The following is a 22,780-nucleotide window of genomic DNA, read 5'->3' as shown; positions in this document are numbered from 1 at the left end:
TAAATTCAGTTGAGTATTTTGTTGCAAGAGAAGTTTCTGGATAAGACTCAAACTAGAATCAGATTTCACGGAGTGAGATGTCTTTACAGTGCTGAGTGCAAATACCTCATAATGAAGTACTTTCAAAATCTGAACAAAGGGGCTTCCCTGGTGGCGCAGTGGTTGAGAATCCGCCTGTCAATGCAGGGGACACGGGTTCGAGCCCTGGTCTGGGAGGATCCCACATGCCGCGGAGCAACTGGGCCCGTGAGCCACAATTACTGAGCCTGCGCGTCTGGAGCCTGTGCTCCGCAACAAGAGAGGCCGCGACAGTGAGAGGCCCGCGCACCGCGATGAAGAGTGGCCCCCGCTTGCCGCAACTAGAGAAAGCCCTAGCACAGAAACGAAGACCCAACATAGCAATCAATCAATCAATTAAAAAAATAAATAAAAATCTTAAAAAAAAAAAAAATCTGAACAAAGATTTGTGGATTCTGTCAACTGATTTGAGGACTGCAAGGCAAGGGTTACAAGAAATGTAAAAGAATGTACTGAATGAGGATATAAAGGTAGCCTCCCACGGTGGATTTTACTCATTTACTTTATTTATGGCCTGAATGCAATGGGAATGTTACCAATACATAACTTTGAAAAATACTGAGCTAATACTGTGGGATACTAGAAGAAAATTCAGATTCACCTTACTCAACAGGAAAAATGGTGCTACCAAAAAACGCTCAATTAGAGTGTTCACTGGTATTTTTTTCTTTTCTGGTGATAATTAGCTTAGTAAATGCCAATTAGGGGAGGGGCAAGACAGGAGTGGGGGATTAAGAGGTGCAAACTACTATGTATAAAATAAATAAGCTATAATGATATATTATACAGCACAGGGAATATAACCAATATTTTATAATAACTATAAATGGAGTATAATCTGTAAAAATTTTGAATCGTTATACACCTGAAATTTATATAATATTGTACATCTACTATACCTCAATTTAAAAAAATGCTAATTACTGATAATGGAGAAGCAACAAAACAGTGAAGGCAGGGAGGTTCACAGAGGCTTGGGAGAGGAGGACATGCTACAAGGGAGCAGGAAGGAATAGATCCTGGTAGACTTGCAGCAGTCGCTTCACAGCTCTCCTAGGCCATTCACAGCTCTCCTTGGCCATTCACAGCTCTCCTTGGCCGTTCACTAGCTGTGTAGCCTCAGAAAGATCAGTTAACCTCTTAGAACTTCAGTTTATCTGTAAAACATATATTTTACCTAGATAAGGAGAAAAGGAACCTGTTAGTAGGGGGGTAATTTTATTTTGTAGTCAAGAAGGGTTTATTTGGTACACCCCTATTCGATAAGGACAAAATAAGAATGTCCAGATGAGTGACCAAAGCTTAAATTTAAAAAGCACTTGGCAATTTCCAAAGTTTTCTAGCAATTATTATCACATCTGAGCTGTGACTGAGGATGGGGCAGGTATTTAATATATTTATATTATATATTATACACTGTATTTGTATAATATTTATATTGTAACCTATGGTTCCACCGTTAGATACAGTGGAGTTATTATTCAAACTCTGATTTTACTACTCCAGTCAGTGTTTTTCCTACACAGCATGATACAAAATAACCTTTAAGCTGTATACTAAACCCAGAGGCCACTGTCTTGCTTGGTTAAAGAAATGTTAAGAGAGAGCAAAATAAACCTATGCCTTGAGAAGTTCAAAGTTAGAAATGAAACGAGATCATTATTTAAAGGTGGAGGTACACATGACGAAATGCAAAAGAGAAGTGGAAAGGAAAAGAAAAAATAAATTTTTAAAATTAAAAAATGATAGAAATCTTAGGAGGAGAGGAAAAAAAAAGATAAAAATTAATAATAACAATCTAAAAAGCAGCAGAAAGGCCAGAAGAATCACAGGACTAAAAAAAAGATAGCTACATAAAACGATAAATTATTTGTCTCTAAGTTAGAGGACCGGAAAAAAGAACAAATGATAAAGAAGAAGTTCTATGAAAGACAACAAATGTAAAGGAAAACAAGGCAACGTGACAGTCTATTGGGTAAAATATGTTTTAGACCTGGGCAATCAATGATGGAGCAGAGGTAAACAGTGGCAAAAGTTCAAGAGGTAGGATGGTCTGTCTTCATGGTTTTTACAAAAAAATTTAATTAATTAATTTATTTATTTATGTCTGTGTTGGGTCTTCGTTTCTGTGCGAGGGCTTTCTCTATTTGCAGCAAGCGGGGGCCACTCTTCGTCGCGGTGCGCGGGCCTCTCACTGTCGCGGCCTCTCTTGTTGCGGAGCACAGGCTCCAGACGCGCAGGCTCAGCAGTTGTGGCTCACGGGCCCAGTTGCTCCGCGGCATGTGGGATCTTCCCGGACCAGGGCTCGAACCCGTGTCCCCTGCATCGGCAGGCGGATTCTCAACCACTGCGCCACCAGGGAAGCCCCTGTCTTCGTGGTTTTAATAGTGGTTTCTTATCTCCTCAGTAGGAGGGAGTAGGGGCAGCTACGAAGTGTCCCCCTAGAAAATGTTTTCTCTAGTCTTTGAGTAAAGCTTCTAATTTAGAAGTGCTCCCACTCAAGACCTCACTGACCACAAGTGAAATCTACTCATGTTATTTCATAGTTAATCAGCTTCTAACTAAAAAATAAATCCCTATTATCTTCCAGTGTCATTTTTTCTGGTTCATATTCATATCAAAGAATGGTATCTTTAAGAAGACAAGAAAGTGACACAGGGTAAGAAGAATAACAGAAGAGAAAAAAAATTACCTCTCCTAGTCCTTCTAGAGCCCTGAGTGCGACGAGGGCTCCAACTCCGAAATCTGCAGCGAGGGGAGTGAACAGGGTGAAGACAGAGGTGCCAAGGATCCCAAATCCCAGCAGCAGTTTTCCCCCACTTCTGCTGGCAACATATCCTGCAGGGATCTGCGTGATGATGTAGCCATAAAAAAAAGACCCGAGAATCCATCCTTGAGTTTCTGCATCCCATCGGTACTTTTTACCCTGTGACGAGTAGGAGGAAAAAGAACAGCCTTTTAAGACCTTGATGAAACGGCTCCTTTCTCTTACTGGCATGTGAGTACATATAAATGTAATTTTGAACCACTGTTTTTTGTTTGTTTGTTTGTTTGTTTGTTTTTTTGGCCGTGAGGCTTGCGGGATCTTAGTTCCCTGACCAGGGATTGAACCTGGGCCACAGCAGTGAAAGCGTCGAGTCCTAACCACTGGACTGCCAGGAAACTCCCCAGAACCATTGTTTTAGACTGAAGAACATGCAGACTTTCTACTGGGTAGGTGAGTCACCCTGATACAGACATGCAGATTCTAGAAGTGAATCGAAAATCATTGAAAGTCATAATGTTCAGGAAGGCTTGCTACTTTATGAAACTAGACTATGGGATGAATTGTAGATACTTTGTAATGACCATGACAAAGAAGGCTCAAAAAAAGGCACAGGTTTAATCCAGAAAGCTACTGAACAGGATACTGCAGTGGCCAAGCTAGGCTTTGGAGCCAGGCCTGGGTTCAAGCCCAGCTCTGTTACTTACTGGATTTGTGATCTGGGAAGATTAAATGAAAAAGGCCCATAAAATAAGGCCTGACACACACTAAATATTCACTTAATGTTGGCTACTAGTATGCAAAAATATAGATAATTAATAGACCATTAATTAATAGACCATTTCAGACCAAGCACTTCGACAAGGACATAGAGCAATACAAAAGAGCAAGAATTTAAACCAAGCCAGAAACTTCACGTGAGTAGGAAATGTCTTTTAATTAGTAGCCGTACACAGTGAGGTGAAAATGAAGATTTGGTGACTGAGTATCTGACATCTTTAGCACACATAGCCCTGTAACCTACCCATGTGTTAAGAACCGTTCAGGATTTCTTTTTACTGTCGATGTAGGGCAAGTAAGTAGGTGGATCATCAAAAGCAAAGACACAAAGCAAACCCCTAATTATCCTTGTTTAGAGTACCAATCTGCAGCTTCTCTGTAGAATTCCAGGGCTTCATGAAGTGCCCAGCAGTTACAGGTTGAGGTGGGGAAAGTGGGTGACGTGTACCCAAATATATATCCGGCAACATTACTGAAGTCCAATGTAAAGATTTTTGATAAGTCATTATTTTGTACATGTGCTTGTTTGGGCAGAAACCCTCTCCCCTGTTTGAGTGATCTTGTCTGTAAATGGCAGGAGAGACTCACCCTACATGGGATTTGGCTCCTTTGTGAGCACTGAAGATGGATGAAAATACGCTTATAGAAAAGGACACCTGGGACTTCCCTGGCGGTCCAGTGGTTAAGACTGTGGGCTTCCACTGCAGGGGGTGCAGGTTCAATCCCTGGTTGGGTGACTAAGATCCCACACGTCGCACAGTGTGGCCACAAAAAAAAAAAGGACACCAGCCTTTCCCGCCTGTATTGTCTCCCCATGTGAGACAAAATAAAATGTTTAAAGTGTGTAAAACTCAATTCTGAACAAATGATGAACATGCACTTATCAATTCCACTATAATATGAGGGAGGCAAAATGACATCAGCAGCTTAGGTGAGGCATGTATAGACTTTTTTTTTTTGAAACTGACCCATTCTCATTTTTCATCCTGTAGTTGAGATTACCTTAATGCTCCTGCAACAGGAACCTTTTAAGTAGTACAGCTATTAAATAATGGTCCCATAAAAACTATTTAGCAGCATCTAAAACAACCCAATTTTCTAATACGCCAGACAGGTTTTTCCAAATTCTCTTCAAGGACAGTATGTTTATGGAGGAAACTGAAAAGCTACTTTTCAAACAGATCAGGGCTCAGCAGCAGCAGCTACAGTTATAAGTTACTGTCTAACCAGTTACTGGGAAAACACAAAAGAGAATGATTCAGAGTTTACATGAAGAAAGTGTCCGTGTTTCCGTAGGATGAATAAATTCAATATTTTCCCTCGGAAGTATTTTAGGATTAAGATCATTTGCTTGAAGAACAGCACTTACCGTTTGGTTGTGAAGAACTTTTATGGGAGCTGCATGCTCTGCACACTCGTTGGCAGTTCTATTCTCTGCTGCAGTTGTGTTGGAATCCACCATATCCACTAATGCCACACTCAGATTCACCCGTAACGAATAGAGGACGAAGAAACCAAAGAAGGCCAAAAATGCTAGGTTGTAACGAGCAGAGCAGCACACTGGAGCTGAAATAAAGATTGGTGGAAAAACTCTCATTAAAAGAGTAACTTAGGATGGAGTTAGGGTCTGTCATACAGAGTGAAGTAAGTCAGAAAGAGAAAAACAAATACAGTATGCTAACACATATATACGGAATCAAGGGAAAAAAAAAAAAAGGTCATGAAGAACCTAGTGGTAAGACGGGAATAAAGACACAGACCTGCTAGAGAATGGACTTGAGGATATGGGGAGGGGGAAGGGTAAGCTGGGACGAAGTGAGAGAGTGGCATGGACATATGTACACTACCAAACGTAAAATAGATAGCTAGTGGGAAGCAGCCGCATAGCACAGGGAGATCAGTTCGGTGCTTTGTGACCACCTAGAGGGGTGGGAGAGGGAGGGTGGGAGAGGGAGGGTGGGAGGGAGGGAGATGCAAGAGGGAAGAGATATGGGAACATATGTATAACTGATTCACTTTGTTATAAAGCAGAAACTAACACACCATTGTAAAGCAATTCTACTCCAATAAAGATGTTAAAAAAAAAAAAGTAACTTAGATGATACTGTCTAAATCACTAAAAAGGTCACTTCTTAGATGTACACAAATTAATAAACCATGAATATTTTTCTGAGAATATTCTCAGATGAAGCATATCTAAAAACATGTATCAGAGAGACTTTGTTCCCAGTACCTGTGGTTTTGATAAAGATTTAACACATGAGAGCCTGAACTGTAAGACAGGTTCTTAAAACACGGAGGCAACAACTTTGCTCAGAAAAATCTGCATGCCAGAGTCAAAACCAAACCCCCAATCCCTGTCAGCTGGCAAGATAAGAGAAAAGCGGGTAAGGGGGTTTAACGGCATCACTATTTCTGAAAAACCGTCTCCAACATGGCCAGTAAGTCCTCGAGCGCTCAGCGTGACACGCACATTACTATGGGCTAGCAGGCATCGCATCATAAACGTATCTCAGCACAAAAAATTTACTGCCAAGGCCAGGGCAGGAAGCCCCTCCTGATCAATTTCTTACCTTGAAAAGTATCCTCAGAGGCTGGGTGTGAATTGGAAGCCATGATTCATACTTCAGGCTCTCCTAAACTAAGTGTATTTAAGAATCCAGAAGCAAACTTGCAGAACCTATGACAGTTGCAGCCCCTGTGACAGTTGCTCAGTTGGTCTTGCTTACAGGGCCCACAGTAAAAAGCACAGTTAGTGAAAGTACCACAATGATTGAAAAAAAAAAAAAAAAAAGGAAGGCAGAGTGGGTTGCAGGAACCAATGAAAGGCAGATCATGTGACAGGAGGAATCTGACCTATTGTTTTACTCTATAGGTGTATGCACATATTTTCTCTTTTTTCTTCTTTTACTGAGTTGCAGAACTGGAGGGGGGATGAGAATTCAGGAAGTTGACTTCAGGGTGACTGACCCCGAGAAAGTGGCTAATCCAGGTTTTTACACCTTAAGTTTGGTCAACACTGAGTGTTTGATAAATATCTGTTGAAAGATATGAACATCTGTTTCATTTGCTAATGACAAGTTAAAGTTAAATACATATATATGAATATATGTGTGCTTTTATTTGGCAATGACTTATTAGCATTACACACACACACACACACACACACACACACACACACACACACACACGTGCATGTTTTTCCCTACTCAGGAATCCTGGTGTTTTCATTGACCTAACCTCACACAAGGATACATTTTTCAGAGTACAACGGTCTTGGTACAGATTCAGATCGAAGCTTTAACGAATAGAGCACAACTGTATTTAGGTGTATATTAATATACTGTGATCGAACTCACTTTTCTACAAGCACTCATACACTCACAACTGCTATCAATTTTTCCTCTGTGCAAGATTGACATCTTTTAACAGACAACTTTTCATTTGGCATTCTTGGCTCCCTTTTCAGGAGTACAGCTGGTATTAGAACTATGGCACCACTGCCACAGTTCGATCCAGACCTGTGAAAACTGTATTTCTAAAGCTTCATTCACGCTGCCTCTGTTACCTAAATCTAGACACACTGGCTCTCTGCCCCAAGCAAAAAGGCATCTGTCTAGTTAAGGACAGTTGCAGAATGCAAGGCATGTTTTATAGGTGAGCACATTTTCCTTATCATTGCTCTGTGTTGGACAAGAATATACAGAGAAGTCTGGATGGGGGGGGACTCATAATCTTTCCAAATTTGGGCAATTAAAATGTGTTACTCTGGGTAATTTGGAGCAAGAAAAATCCAGATTAATGTACTGTCTGCTTTGCCAAGGTACTATATACAAAGTTCATTATCTGCTTCAGCAGAGGAGTGACAAAATGTGATTTACGGTTTAAAGAGCTTTTCTGGTTGCTGTGTGGAGATGACAAAGGGGCAGAAGTGTGAACGGTGGTGAGGGATGTAGACTCAGGGAGATCACTCAAGGGATTATTGTAAGTTTCCAGGAAAGAGGTGATGGTGGCTTAAAGTAGAGTAAAGCCCAGGCAATGGAGAGAAATGCGTGGATTTGAGATAACTTTAAAGGCAGAACTGACAGGCCATGCCAACACACTGGACATGGGGGTTAGTGAAAGGGAGGGACAAAGTTACCAGCAACGCTCTTACTCTAAACAACTTTATTTTTGCTACTCTGACTTGTAATGTTATCACTCCATTCTATCCTTATTTGAGTTGCCTTATTTTACCGTATGTTATCAGTTTCTCCCCACATGATAATTGATTAGGACTATGATATACCTTACCATGTGAATATCATGTAGGGGTAGAAGCTTGGGAAGTGGAGGAAAGGTGAGTAAAATGATTTCAAATTACTAGTGATACTACTTGGAAATCTGACCTAGAAGTTATGGATCCGGCAACGTTAACTTTTGGGGGCACAGTCAATAATCAGAAAAGAAAAAGCCAACACAGAAGTCACAAAGTATACGACTATGAGATTTTAAGGACATTACAAATAAGGGGTTACTAGTTTTAAAAAATGATCGTTGATTACAAATCAGTCAGAAAGATTTTGTTTCAAGAAAGTATGGTGACAGAGCAAAATGTGCCTGTGAATTTGGCCAGTGTTTGAAATTGGTCCAAGAAAAGCGTGCTTGCGTGATGAGGGGAGAGAACATTCGTCCGGCACCCGCCACACTGAAATCAAGTTCAAAGCAAAACCATGCTTGCGTAACGAACGGAGCACGCATCAAAACAAACATCAGCTTCTAAAACATGGTTTAAACTTAGGAATGTGGAGTGGGCGTAGCTGAAAGCACAGAGGCTGATTTAGATTGAAGCCGACCTGGTGATGGAGCTCAGCTCTGAGTTTCACTGGCTGTATGTCTTTGGGGAAGTTAGTTAATAGTTTTCATTATCAGGTTTCTCAGCTCCCAAATGAGGTGACCACCGCCCACCTCACTGGGTTGTGTGTGCGTTAGATGAAATACTGAAGGGCAGTCAGTAAAAGTGAGCTCCCTTCCCGTTTATCCTGGAAAAAGTTATACCAACGAGATAAACGGCTACAATACACGTATGTGTGTAACACGGGACAAAAGAGTGACATACATGTGCTGTGTGTGAGGTAGGGGATGGTCAAGGAAGGCCTCTGGGAGAATGAACACTTGCACTGAACCTTCATCAATAAGCAGGAAGCCACCGGCAGGTTCGAGGAAGGAGAGCAATGCAAGCAGAGGCAGTGGCAGGTACAGAAGTATGGAAAGCAAGCACAGAAGGAGCAGGAAACAGCAAATGATCTTATGGGGCTAGACTATGGTGCTGCAGGAACTCAGAGTGGGACGCTGGGCACTGAATTTAATAACAAAAACAATAGGTAATAGGGGCAGGACAGGAATAAAGACGTAGAGAATGGACTTGAGGACACGGGGAGGGGGAAGGGTAAGCTGGGACAAAGTCAGAGAGTGGCATGGACTAATATACACTACCAAATGTAAAATAGATAGCTAGTGGGAAGCAACCACATAGCACAGGGAGATCAGCTCGGTGCTTTGAGCCACCCAGAGGGGTGGGATAGGGAGGGTGAGAGGGAGACGCAAGAGGGAGGGGATATGGGGATATATGTATATGTATAGCTGATTCACTTTGTTATAAAGCAGAAACTAACACACCATTGTAAAGCAATTATACTCCAATAAAGATGTTAAAAAAAAACCCCAATAGGTAATAGTTATTGAGCCCGATGTGCTCGATATCAGTCTAAGTGCTTTGCCTATATTAGGGTTATAAAGATTAGCTGAGGTGGTACATGTAAAATACTTAGAACAGTGCTTAGCACGTAATATGCCTTCAATAACTGTGAATTGTTGTTATTATTATTGCTCTTCCTGGACATTAGGAATTGAGGTAATTTGTTACGGATCAAGGTTATTTCTCATTTGTGAGAAATCAGAAGTTGAAAAAAGAAGTTAAGAAGCTGCTGAAGCGGGTGTTAAGTTCCCAGTGAAACATGCAGAATTGCTGAGCGAGTGGACACCCACCCAAAACTGGTGGGCGCAACCTGCCCTTGCGTGTGACCTTGAAGCACGACTTGCCTGTATGCAGAGGCAAGCACCAGGCAAGCAGATAGTTGGCACTGAGATGGTGTGGTGACAAGGCAGGGAATTTAGAGTGCTGACAAGAAAATAAAAGTGTCAGACTGTGATTCTGACCCAAGAAGCAAGTAAAATGGAGAAGGATAATGGTTTAGGAAAATGCACACTAGAATATAAACGCTCAGGGAGGGCAGGAGCTTTGGTTCTGTTTTGTTCACTGCTGTATACCTTCAATGCCTAGAGCAGTGTCTGGGAGAGTTGGCATACAAATATTTAGGGGGCTTAAAAGCAGAGAGGTGTTTCCTGCTGGAACTTCACAACTCTACCTATGAAGTTCTCTTGACAATAGATAAAACACACAGATCTTCTCTCTACTTTTGTATATGTGTGAACTCTTCCATAAAAAGATGAGGGGTCAGTGGGTGGAAGGTGCAGATGAAATGAGAGTGGTCGAAGTGGAGCAGTTACACAGGCAGGTAGGAAGGAATTCTAGTTGTGGTTAAAGCAGTTATGGGAGATGACGAGGTCCAAGGGGTAACTGAGAAGGGAAGGAAGTCATCAGACACGTAGGAGTCTGAGAAGTTGAGGGGACATGGTGCTGGATGAGGAGTCACTCAAGATGATGGTGGGAATTAGAGTGTAGAAGATGGAGGTGTGTCAGGTGGTAAAGCCTATGATGACTGAAGCAAAGTGCTGGGAAGTGGGCACAGGAGAAAACCATGTAGGGGAAAGTAGCCTAGCCTAATGGCATTGAGAGTGGAGGGATGATTGTCTGGAAGCATCAATGTGGAGTAAGGAAGAGTCGATCCCACCAACTACTACAAGATAACAGAAAATCACCCCTTGAGACAGCAGGGAGGAGTGGGAGTGGCGTGCCCAGAAGGCCAGGTTTCTGTTGCAGCAAGGAGGTGCCTGAGGCGAGGGAAGGCTGGTGAAAAGCTGAGGATGTCCAGCCTTTATTCATTGTGGGAGGGTCTGGCAGTGGGGAGGAGCAAGGAAGTACTGAGCAGTGAGGGGCTGAGACTGAGGCGGAAATCCACGGTCGGGGGCACTGACCTATGCAAAGACGATGACTTTCTCTAGAGGAAAGCCTGGACTAGTGAGCCCCTTGACCAGGGGACTGCATTAAAAAAGATTTCCTATCTAAATGGATAAAATAAGTTTTGCTTTTAAACAGGGTAATATTTAACTGGTCTTAGTCTGCCTTATGGGTAATTCATTCCTGATAAGTCCTTATGTATTCTTAGCTCCCAAATTAATACCCATTTACAAGAAAACACCAAATTCCATTAAAATGGACTCACTTACTTTAATATTAACATTGATCATCACATGACCCAAGGCCATTTCCCTTCCTTCTGTAATATGGTTGCTGTCTACCAGCGCTCCATACCTTATATTTAAGACTATATTTACACACAAATTACATTTGTGAAACACAACGCTTATGTAACTGAACCTTGAATGTAACCATCTGCCTCCCACCCCAAAAGAATAGTAGAGGTAAAAAACAAAACAAAAAATGAAATAAAGCAGAGGATGTGCCATGATAAGCTAGAAAATCACAAGTTCCAACAGAGTGTGACATGAAGAATGGGGCCCTTATTTTGTGGTGCCAGCTTCTCTGTGGAATGCAAAATCCAGTCTTCATTGATGATGATAATAATGATAATAATAGTAATTAACACTTACTATATGCCAAACTCTATTCCAAGCACTTTCTATTAGCTTATTTAATCCTCACAATAACCCTATAAATTAGGTGCATTATTTCCCCTGATTTACAGGCACAGAGAGGTTAGGTTAGGCAGCAGAACTAGGATCGGCAATTAGGCACCCTGCCTCCAGACCCATGTTCTGCCTTTAAGCACAAAGAAATGTCTTAGGAGACCTAAAACTGATTTTTCGTAACATGAATGAGCACATCTTGGTGCAACAGTATTTTGAAAATCCATTTAATCAAATACAAGACACATCTCATTCATACAAAAGTAAACCTTCAACTGGTGGAAAGTGTGAGGAATGGAATTTTTATGTGTGGGAATTTTTATGTGTGTGCCTAATTCCCTCCTCACTCCTACCTAAATTAGGCAGAAGAATCTATACACTTCCTGTGGTTTACCAGTATTGAGCCGCCCTTCCCCCATCACTTTGTTTTTTTGTTTTTGTTTTTAATTTTTATTGGAGTATAGTTGATTAATAATGTGTTATTTTCAGGTATACAGCAATGTGAATCTGTTATATACATATATCCATTCTTTTTAAGATTCTTTTCCCATATAGGCCATTACAGAGCACTAAGCAGAGTTCCCTGTGCTATACAGTAGGTCCTTATTGGTTATCTATTTTATATATAGTAGTGTGTATATGTCAATCTCAATCTTCCAATTTATCCCTCTCCCCCTTACCCCTTGTAACCATAAGTTTGTTTTCTACATCTGTGACTCTAGTTCTGTTTTGTAGATAAGTTCATTTGTACCCCACCCCTTTTTGTAAGATTCCACATATGAGCGATATCATATCATGCTTGTCTTTCTCTGTCTGACTTACTTCACTCAGTATGACAATCTCTAGGCTGGAGGAATCAGGCTGCCTGACTTCAGACTATACTACAAAGCTACAGTAATCAAGACAGTATGGTACTGGTACAAAAACAGAAATATAGATCAATGGAACAGGATAGAAAGTCCAGAGATAAACCCACACACCTATGGTCACCTAATCTATGACAAAGGAAGCAAGAATATACAATGGAGAAAAGACAGTCTTTTCAATAAGTGGTGCTGGGAAAACTGGACAGCTACATGTAAAAGAATGAAATTAGAACACTCCCTCACACCATACACAAAAATAAACTCAAAATGGATTAAAGACCTAGATGTAAGGCTAAACATAATAAAACTCTTAGAGGAAAACATAGGCAGAACACTCTTTGACATAAATCGCAGCGATATCTTTTTTGATCCACCTCCTAGAGTAATGAAAATAAAAACAAAGAAAACAAAGGGGACCTAATTAAACTTAAAAGATTTTGCACAGCAAAGGAAACCATAAACAAAATGAAAAGACAACCCTCAAAATGGGAGAAAATATTTGCAAACGAAGCAACCGACAAGGGATTAATCTCCAAAATATACAAACAGCTTATGTAGCTCAATATCAAAAAAATAAACAACCCAATCAAAAAATGGGCAGAAGATCTAAATAGACATTTCTCCAAAGAAGACATACAGATGGCCAAGAAGCACATGAAAAGATGCTCAACATCACTAATTATTAGAGAAAAGCAAATCAAAACTACAATGAGGTATCACCTCACACCAGTCAGAATAGCCATTATCAGAAAGTCTACAAACAGTGAATGCTGGAGAGGGTGTGGAGAAAAGGGAACCCTCCTACACTGTTGGTAGGTAGGAATGTAAACTGGTACAGCCACTATGGAGAACAGTACGGAGGTTCCTTAAAAAACTAAAAATAGAGCTACCATATGATCCAGCAATCCCACTCCTGGGCATATATCTGGGGAAGACCATAATTAGAAAAGACATATGCACCCAGTGTTCACTGTAGCACTATGTACAATAGCCAGGACATGGAAGCAACCTAAATGTCCATCGACAGATGAATTGATAAAGAAGATGTGGTACGTATAGACAATGGAATATTACTCAGCCATAAAAAAGAATGAAATAGGGCTTCCCTGGTGGCGCAGTGGTTGAGAATCTGCCTGCCAATGCAGGGGACACGGGTTCAAGCCCTGGTCTGGGAAGATCCCACATGCCGTGGAGCAACTGGGCCCGTGAGCCACAACTACTGAGCCTGCGCGTCTGGAGCCTGTGCTCTGCAATAAGAGAGGCCGCGATAGTGAGAGGCCCGCGCACCGCGATGAAGAGTGGACCCCACTTGCCACAACTAGAGAAAGCCCTTGCACAGAAACGAAGACCCAACACAGCCAAAAATAATTAAAAAAAAAAAAAAAAAGAATGAAATAATGTCATTTGCAGCAACACGGATGTCCCCCATCACTTTGGTGTGCATCTCTGAAATCTACCTGGCTACGTAAAACCAAATGCTCGAAAAGCAAACCAGTCAGGTTACTGACAGGTTACTGAGAATTCTGTTGTATTCTGTCAACCCGAGACATATTCTTTTTTTTTTAAAAAAATAAATTTATTTATTTATTTTTGGCTGCGTTGGGTCTTTGTTGCTGCGCACGGGCTTTCTCTAGTTGCGGTGACTGGGGGCTACTCTTCTTTGCAGTGCACGGGCTTCTCATTGTGGTGGCTTGTCTTTGTTGCGGAGCACGGGCTCTAGGCACGCGGGCTGCAGTAGTTGTAGCACACGGGCTCAGTAGTTGTGGCTCGCGGGCTCTAGAGCGCAGGCTCAGTAGTTGTGGCGCACGGGCTTAGGTGCTCCGTGGCATGTGGGATCTTCCCAGACCAGGGCTTGAACCCTTGTCCCCTGCATTGGCAGGCAGATTCTTAACCACTATGCCACCAGGGAAGCCCCTGAGATGTATTAATTCTTAACACTATAGAAACATACTTTAATTTTAGTTCTCTCAATAAAGCATAATGCATAACACAAAACCATGTCCTCTTATTCATGATGGAGCAGGGAACTTTCAAATTTGTGAAGGATTCAACAAAAATGATTAAGCATTTTGCAAATAGGAATTTCTCAAACATAACACAATCGTGGCAGTGTTGTGACGAGGAAGGAGGATGGGACTAAAAGCTAGAAGAACGCTGGTTAGTCCTTAATATGGCTACAGCAATCTTGGAAACTTAACCTCTCTGGCCCTCAGTTGTTTACATATAAAATGATGCCCACCTGATAGGAGTTAGTCTCTAAGGTCTTTTAACCGCTGTAAAATTTTATGACTAACATTTTATCAGCTTTTCTCTTCTGAAAAATAAAACTATACACATAGGCATAGATAAGGTACAGCTGATTTCATAGAGGTTTGTTCCAGAAACAAACATAAAAGATAAGTAAAACATATGCAAACATATAGAAAGAGAGGTTTTAAGGTCTGCTGAAGATTTCCACCTTCAGGCACCAAAACTTAAAAAAAACTAATTCTGGATGGAAAGTGTTTTTTTTTTGTTTTCTGTTTTTTTTTAAACACCTACACTTTCTGAAATGTGCAAAGTAAACATATAGAACATAACTTAAATAAAAAATATAACTAAATAAAAATAAATAATATATATTATTTATTATATTATATATAATATATATAATTATAATATAATATAATAATATAATTATATAATATATTATTATATATAATATATAATATATAATATATATTATTAAATAAAAACATATATAAAATATAATGGTCATCGTGTTTCTCCTATTAGATGTACATGGTAATATTATTACTAAAGCTAGGACAAAGGGCACTACTGAGAGAAAATGAGGTAATACCTGGTGCCTCTTATAAAGCTGTTACATCCATCTTTGTTTTCCCCATTCCCTTCTCCTGGTGCTCCTCTCCTGTCCTTCTACTCACAGCACCCCAGACACAGAGCTTAATTTAAAATTTTGTTGACTAATGCAATACCCTATAACGGCAGGCTCCTCTTCTCTAAAACCCTTATCATATTTTAAATAGCAAAAAAAAATGTGTTGCTGCTATTTTTACTTCACTTTTGCCCTCCAGTGGTATGTAAAGAGTAAAAATAAGAAGGAAAATGGTTATAATGAAGACAGCCACCTCAAGGCACGAGGAACAGGGCTAAGATCAATACACTCAACCCATGAATCAAGCAGGGATTGTTTTTAAAAGGAATGAGTTAATTTTTTTCTTTTTCAATCTACTTTATTGAGGTATATTTTACATACAATAAAATGCTCCCATTTCAAGCGTACAGTTTGGTGAACTTTGACAAATGTATACATCTGTCAATCCTAGTCAAGCTGCAGAACTTTTCCATCTGCATCTTGTACCCCAGAAAGTACCCTAGTGCCTCTGCAGGCAATTCTTTCCTGCCTGTAGCTTCCAGGCAACCACTGATCTGCTTCCTGTTATTACAGATTAGTTCTGCTTGTTTAGAACTTCATACTGATGGAGTCATGCATTAATACGGTGGTTTCTTTTGTGTCTGAGATCTATCCACGTTGTTATATGTATCAGTAATTTCTTCTTATAATATCACTGAGTATGCATGAATATACCACAATTTGTTTATCCATTCACCTGCTGATGAACTGATGAATACGTTGTTTCCAGTTTTTTACTATTATGAATTAAAGCTGCTATAAACATTGTCTGGTATTATGGTAATGTATGTTTAACTTTAAAATAGATTGCCAGTTTTCCAAAGTAGTTGTACCATTTTACACTCTTAAAAGCAAAATATGAGAGTTCTAGTTATTCTGTATGTTGGCCAATATTTGGTATCTTCAGCCATTTTAACTTTAGCCATTCTAGTAAGTGTGTAATGGCTCACTGCGGTTTTAATCTGCATTTTCCTGACAACTAATGACGTTTGAGCTAAAATTTGATTATATTTATATATGTTTCCCAATTGCAACAGAATATAGTAGTCTCTAGGGAATATCTTTATTATTTCTGTATTTACAAACTAGATTTTTTTGCAGAAGAGGATTATAGAAATCTAACTCATATGCCATAGAAAAAGATCAGTTTATGGAACTAAGTCTGACTTCCAGGTAAAATGACACTATGGTACAGTGTTTACATTGAGCGCCCACAAAAATAAGCTCCCAGTTGCCAGATAGAGCTATAATGTTACCACCTCTACTGCCACCATCTGGTAATGATAAAAACAAATTTAGAAGATACCACAGGATTGTACTGTTCTTGGTCAGGAAAAGTCAAATTTCGAATTCAACTCTGTTTCTCATGCACACATCTTTGAAACTATATAATGCATGCAAACTGATTTATTCTTTAGTTTTAATTTCTTTTAAAGAAGTAGAGCAAAATATTTTAATTTCCCCAAATTCAGGGAAGATGCATTGTGAAGTAACTCCTTTTCCATTTGTTGCAAGACTTTGTTCAAATTATCTTAGTGCTCTATCAATAGCCTATTTTGACGATAACCTGTTTCCTAACTTAAGTCGTAGACTGCTGAAACTTAATCGTAGACAGCTATACAGGGGAAAAACAATGTATGCAGTACTTTTAATCTCTTACTGCACAATTTCAAGATATTCGCTGGGTTATCCAATAATTTTCCTCCGCATACTCACAAATGTTAACCTCAGTCCTTTTCTGTGTCTCCTCTTCACGCCCAGGGAGCTAGCTACCAGATCACGTGCTAGAGGGCGAGCAGCTGTGGCAACCTGGCAGTGACACGGAGGAAGAGCCCGCGGCTCCGTCCCGCCCTCTATCCTTCAATTGCAGGTTTCTCCCCAGTTCGCTCTTCTAGGGGGGGTCCTCCCCTCCGCCCTCTGCCCATTGATTTCAAGATTCTCCCCCAGTTCGTTCTTCCACAGGGTCCCCGGCTCAATACTACCGAAAATCGCCGGGAGCCCAGCGCCGCCGGCGCCCAGCAGCTCCCCGCTCGGGCGCGCCGGCTGCACCTGCCGAGGCCCCCGGGGCTGCACCTGCCGAGGCCCCCGGGGCTGCACCTGCCGAGGTCCCCGGGGCTGCACCTGCAGAGATCCCGCCCGAGCCTCCGCCCGACCCGGCCCGGCCTCACGGTCCAGTCCGCCTCCTGGGCCCCAGAGCTGCTTCTTGGGCACCCGAGAAGGCGGGGGCTGAGTGGGGTCCTGAATGGGCTCCCCGTTCTCAGTCCCCTCGCGCTTAAGCAGCTCTGGACACCCTCTACCTTGGGACCGCCTCCCGCCCGAAGCCCCTGGTTCTCGCAGCTGCTCACCGGTTTCCGCCCGCGGGGCGCGCTGCAACAGCGGCGTGCGGTCCTCGCCCTCCTCGCCGTCGCTCGGGGTCTGGTCCGGAACCGGGGACTTCATGACGCCTCCAAGGAGCGGCGGCACCGACCACCCAGCGGAGAAGAAAACTCAGACTGAACAGCCGCAGATCCCCCCGGGCCGAGGTGGCCGGGCCGAGCTGGGCCGCTGGCACCGCCCCCGGCCTGGCACCGCCCCTCGGCCACGTCTTGCCTCGGGCCCCGCCCAGGGGCGGCTACGCAGACTCCGCCCCTGTCGCCATCTTGGGTCCCGGTTACTCGGCAGCCGGTTGGGTGGAGACGGCGCGCTTCGGGCGTCCGGGCTCGCCGCGGCGCGGTGGACGCCTGGGTAGCCGGCCCGCCGGGTCGCTGGTGTTCGAAGGAACAGCGTTCCCCTCCCTGGCCCTCCGTGTACAAGGAGCTCAGGGAGCAGGGGTGGCTGGGAGCCTTGAGGCGGGCGGCAGGGGCTTACATCGTGCATAATTGAGGGGAGGGCTTGGACCGAACTTGGAGTGGATGTTTTGTATTTGACGTTCAGTTATAGTAGTAAATTGCCGTGAATATTAGCAACCCTGGTACTATCTGCCCGTGACAGCATATTGTCTCCAGGATACCCTTTGAGGCGGAAAAACGGGCAATAGAAACATATTGTTGAGTCCTATGTAATTGCCTACTTTGTAGGTCAAAATAACCCAGTATCAGCAGTTTCATATGGTTCACTCTATAGAACCATCGGACGTATGTCTCCACAGGTCTAAATCGAACAGGTTCTCCTGGCATCTGCTGACTCTAAGGTAGAAGCGCTAGGAAAATGCACTAGCCTGCCTTGCGGGGAGGGGGTGGGAGTGGGACATACCTCTTCTGACCACAGGCAGTTCTCTGTGGGTAATAAAGAACTGGAGATGAAGGGGAAAATGAGATACGGTAGGTGCCCTTGGGGAGTTCATTGCAGCAGGGAAGAAACCCACAAGCCAGCAGTTAAATCAGCCAGGTCAGAGGCTTGGTGAGGTCCACGTGGGAACAAATGAGAGGGTCAGCCTTGTCCGGAGGGGAGGGTGGCAGCGACTGCTGGAGGCAACCGTAACCTCCAGATCGGTAAATGCTAGCAAGGTCATCACGTTGCAAGGAGGACAAATCAAGCCTTGTTTCTGAGTTACTGAAGTGATCATGTATGAGATTTAAACTGTCCGAGGAGGATTCTGGCCCTCCAGGAATCCTGTAGAGCAAGGCCCCTTAAACTTGAATGTAGGAAATCACCAGGCAGTTCCTTTTAAAATTCAGGTTCAGATTTATCAGGTGTGGTATGACAGTTAATTAAAAACTTTTAAAAAATCATTGTTTGGTTTTTATTTTTTAATTTGTTAATATGATATTATAAATTACATTGATTTCTAAAAAATTGAGGTTTGATTGATTTACAATATATTAGTTTCAGGTACAACATAGTGATTCAAAATTTTTATAGATTATACTCCATTTCAAGTTATTATAAAATATTGGTTATATTTCCTGTGCTGTACAATGTATCCTTGTAGCTTATTTATATTATACATAGTAGTTTGTATCTCTTAACCCCCTACCTCTATCTTGTCCCTCTGCCCTTCCCTCTCCCCACCGGTAACCACTAGTTTGTTCTCTATATCTGTGAGTCTACTTCTGTTTTGTCATATTCATTTGTTTGTTTTATTCTTTAGATTCCACATATAAGTGATAACAGTATTCGGTGACAGTTAATTTTATGTATCTACTTGGAGGGTGCTTTTGGATGAGGTTAACATTTAAATTGGTGAAGCAGATTGCCCTCTGTAATGTGAGTAGACCTTATTCCATTAATCTAAGGCCTGAATAGAAGACCTACCCTCTGAGCAAGGGGGGGATTCTCTAGCAGACTGCCTTCAGACTTCATTTGCACCATGGGTCTCTAGGCTGCCAGGCTACACTGCAGATTTAGACTGGCCAGCCTTCATAATTGCACGAGCCATTTCCTTATAATTCTTATTCTGTGCCTGCACGTACACACACACACTATTGGTTCTGTTTCTCTGGTGGGCCCTGACTAGTATATCTGGGATGGGCCTGAGCTTCTGTATTGTTAGGAAGCTCACAGGTGACCACATTTTGAGTAGCAAGGTTATAAAAGACTTGAACCAGGGAATAAAGGTTCCAACAGACTTGAAATATTTCAAACCACAGGAGGTCCTGTAAAAAAAAAACAAAAACCCACACTTTTTATTTTAGAAGTTTTAAGTTTACAGAAAAGTTGTAGAGATAGTCCAGAGAGTTTTTCATACCCTTTGCCTTGTTTGACTTGTTGCTAAGGTCTTACATTAGTATGATACATGATCACAACTAATTAGCCAATATTGATAGATTTTTTTTTAATACATTTATTTATTTATCTTTGACTGCATTGGGTCTTCATTGCTGCACGCAGGCTTTCTCTAATTGCTGCGAGCTGGGGCTACTCTTTTTTGTGGTGCGTGGGCTTCTCATTGCGGTGGCTTCTCTTGTTGCAGAGCACGAGCTCTAGGCGTGGGCTTCAGTAGTTGTGGCATGCGGGCTCAGTAGTTGTGGCACATGGGCCCAGTTGCTCTGCGGCATGTGGGATCTTCCCAGTCCAGGGCTCGAACCCATGTCCCCTGCACTGGCAGGTGGATTCCTAACCACTGTGCCACCAGGGAAGTCCCTGATAGATTATTGGTTTTTTTGTTTTTTGTTTTTTTATAAATTTATTTATTTATTTTTGGCTGCATTGGGTCTTTGTTGCTGCGTGCAGGCTTTCTCTAGTTGCACTGAGCGGGGGCTACTCTTAGTTGCAGTGTATGGGCTTCTCATTGTGGTGGCTTCTCTTGTTGCGGAGCACGGGCTCTAGGCACGCAGGCTTCAGTAGTTGTGGCACATGGGCTCAGTAGTTGTGGCACACGGGCTTAGTTGCTCCGCGGCATGTGGGATCTTCCTGGACCAGGGCTCGAACCCGTGACCCCTGCATTAGCAGGTGGATTCTTAACCACTGCGCGACCGGGGAAGCCCTGATAGGTTATTGTTAATGGAAGTTCATAGTTTATATTCAGATTTATTTAGTTTTTACCTAATGTTCTTTTTCTGTCCCAGGATTCCATCCAGGATGCCACATTATATTGTATTTAGGCATTGTGTCTCATTGGGCTCCTGTAGACTGACAGTTTCTCAGACCTTCCTTGTTTTTGCTGATCTTGAAAGTTTTGTAGCGTACTGGTAGCTTTTGTAGAAAGGCTCCCAATTTGAGTTTGTTCGATGTTTTTATTATAATTACACTGGGGTTGTGGGGTTAAAGACCACAGAGGTAAAGTGCCATCCTCATCACATAGTTTCAAGGGAATATGCTGTCAACATAACTTATCATTGATGGTTATCACTGGTGGTGTTAAACTTCATCACATGCCTAAGATGGTGTTTGTCAGGGTTTTCCTCAAGTTCCTCTTTTTTTCCCCCCTCCCGTTCCATTTTTTTCTCTCAGTATGTGCAGCCTATACTTGAGGGGTAGGGACTTTATGCTTCACCTGTTTGAGGGGCAGAATTCTTTTGTATGGGAAAAGTGTCTGTTTCCCACCATTTGTTTATTTTATATATTTTTTAAAATTAGGGACTCTAATTTTATTTATTTATTTATTTTTACATTTTTATTTAGTACTGGAGTATAGTTGATTAACAATATTGGGTTAGTTTCAGATGTACAGCAAAGTGATTCAGTTATACATATACATGTATCTATTCTTTTTCAAATTCTTTTCCCATTTAGGTTATTACAGAGGATTGAGCAGAGTTCCCTGTGCTATACAGTAGGTCCTCGTTGGTTATCGGGTTTTTTTGGCTACAATGCGTGGCTTGCAGGATCTTAGTTCCCCGACCAGGGATTGAACCTGGGTGACGGCAGTGAAAGCACAGAGTCCTAATCACCGGACCTCCAGGGAACTCCCATGGTTATCTGTTTTTGAATATAGCAGTGTGTACATGTCAATCCTGAACTCCCAATCTCTCCCTCCCTCCCACCCCCATTTGTTGATTTATTCAATCATTTATTTGTATTAGTATGGACTCATGGTTATTTATCTTATACTTTGGGTTATAATCCAACACTTTGTTATTTATTTTATTGCTCAAATTGTTCCAGCTTTGGTAATTGGGAGCTCTTTCAGTTGGCTCCTGTGCCCCTTTTGTATGCCCCTGCTGTTTTTTTTTTTTTTAATTAATTAATTAATTTTATTTATTTATTTTGGCTGTGTTGGGTCTTCGTTGCTGCACGCGGGCTTTCTCTAGTTGCGGCGAGCGGGGGCTATTCTTCATTGCAGTGCGCGGGCTTCTCATTGCGGTGGCTTCTCTTGCTGCAGAGCATGGGCTCTAGGCGCGTGGGCTTCAGTAGTTGCAGCATGTGGGCTCAGTAGTTGTGGCTCATGGGCTCTAGAGCACAGGCTCAGTAGCTGTGGTGCACGAGCTTAGTTGCTCCGCGGCATGTGGGATCTTCCTGGACCAGGGATCGAACCCGTGTTCCCTGCACTGGCAGGCGGATTCTCAACCACTGCGCCACCAGGGAAGCCCCCTGCTGTGTTTTTTGAGCACTACCTTACTTTCTGGTGCTACAAGCTGTCCCAGCTCATCCTGTATAGTCTCTGCTCCTGCCATTTCTCCAAGGTGAATGATATTAGAAACCAAGATGGGTGCTGGATGTACTACTTGCTACTATGTTGTCATTGATTCCAGGCCCAGAGGAGGTACTTTTGTTTTGTTTTTGTTTTCTTTTATAATCTTCTCAAGAAGGTTTTTTAAAAAAGTGTAAGATAACACCTTTTTCTTCCTTATATCTGGCATTTAATTCCTGCTCACTACCATAGAAGATTGTCGTTGATGTTATTTATTTTTTGGTTAATAATTCCTTTCTTTAACAACACTCTAAACCAGTGCTGTTCAATAGAAATATAATGCAAGATATATATGTAATTTAACATTTTCTAGGAGCCTCATTAAAAACTTAAGAAAAAAAAACAAAAAAAGGTGAAATTAACTCTATAATATACATTCTTTAACCCAATATACTAAAAATTTTACCAATTCAACATCTAATCAATATAAAACACTTAATAAGATATGTTACATTATTTTTTTCAGTGCTAATTCTTCGAAACCTGGTGTGTATTTTATACTTACAGCACATCTT

At 41.9% G+C, this 22,780-nt stretch overlaps 1 protein-coding gene across 2 annotated transcripts in view; it reads right to left on the bottom strand.

Annotated features, from left to right (window-relative positions):
• SLC17A5 (solute carrier family 17 member 5) overlaps positions 1 to 17,812 on the bottom strand; it is a 49,200-nt gene extending 31,388 nt beyond the window's left edge. Inside the window, exons 1-3 of one of the 2 annotated variants that reach the window (XM_082474242.1) lie at positions 17,560 to 17,812; positions 4,992 to 5,188; positions 2,771 to 3,004 (exon numbers count right to left, since the gene is read on the bottom strand). In XM_082474242.1, the coding sequence (XP_082330368.1) occupies positions 2,771 to 3,004; positions 4,992 to 5,188; positions 17,560 to 17,653 (525 nt within the window). In that variant the 5' untranslated portion in view covers positions 17,654 to 17,812. The remainder of the gene's footprint in view (positions 1 to 2,770; positions 3,005 to 4,991; positions 5,189 to 17,559) is intronic. The other variant, XM_082474241.1, reaches the window with a different exon arrangement.
• Positions 17,813 to 22,780: the final 4,968 nt, after the last annotated feature.

Source organism: Balaenoptera physalus, assembly GCF_965194825.1.
Source record: "Balaenoptera physalus genome assembly, chromosome: 9".
Lineage (NCBI taxonomy): Eukaryota > Metazoa > Chordata > Mammalia > Artiodactyla > Balaenopteridae > Balaenoptera > Balaenoptera physalus.
The sequence above is the reverse complement of the archived record's forward strand: the minus strand, read 5'-3'. Positions and strand labels throughout refer to the sequence as shown.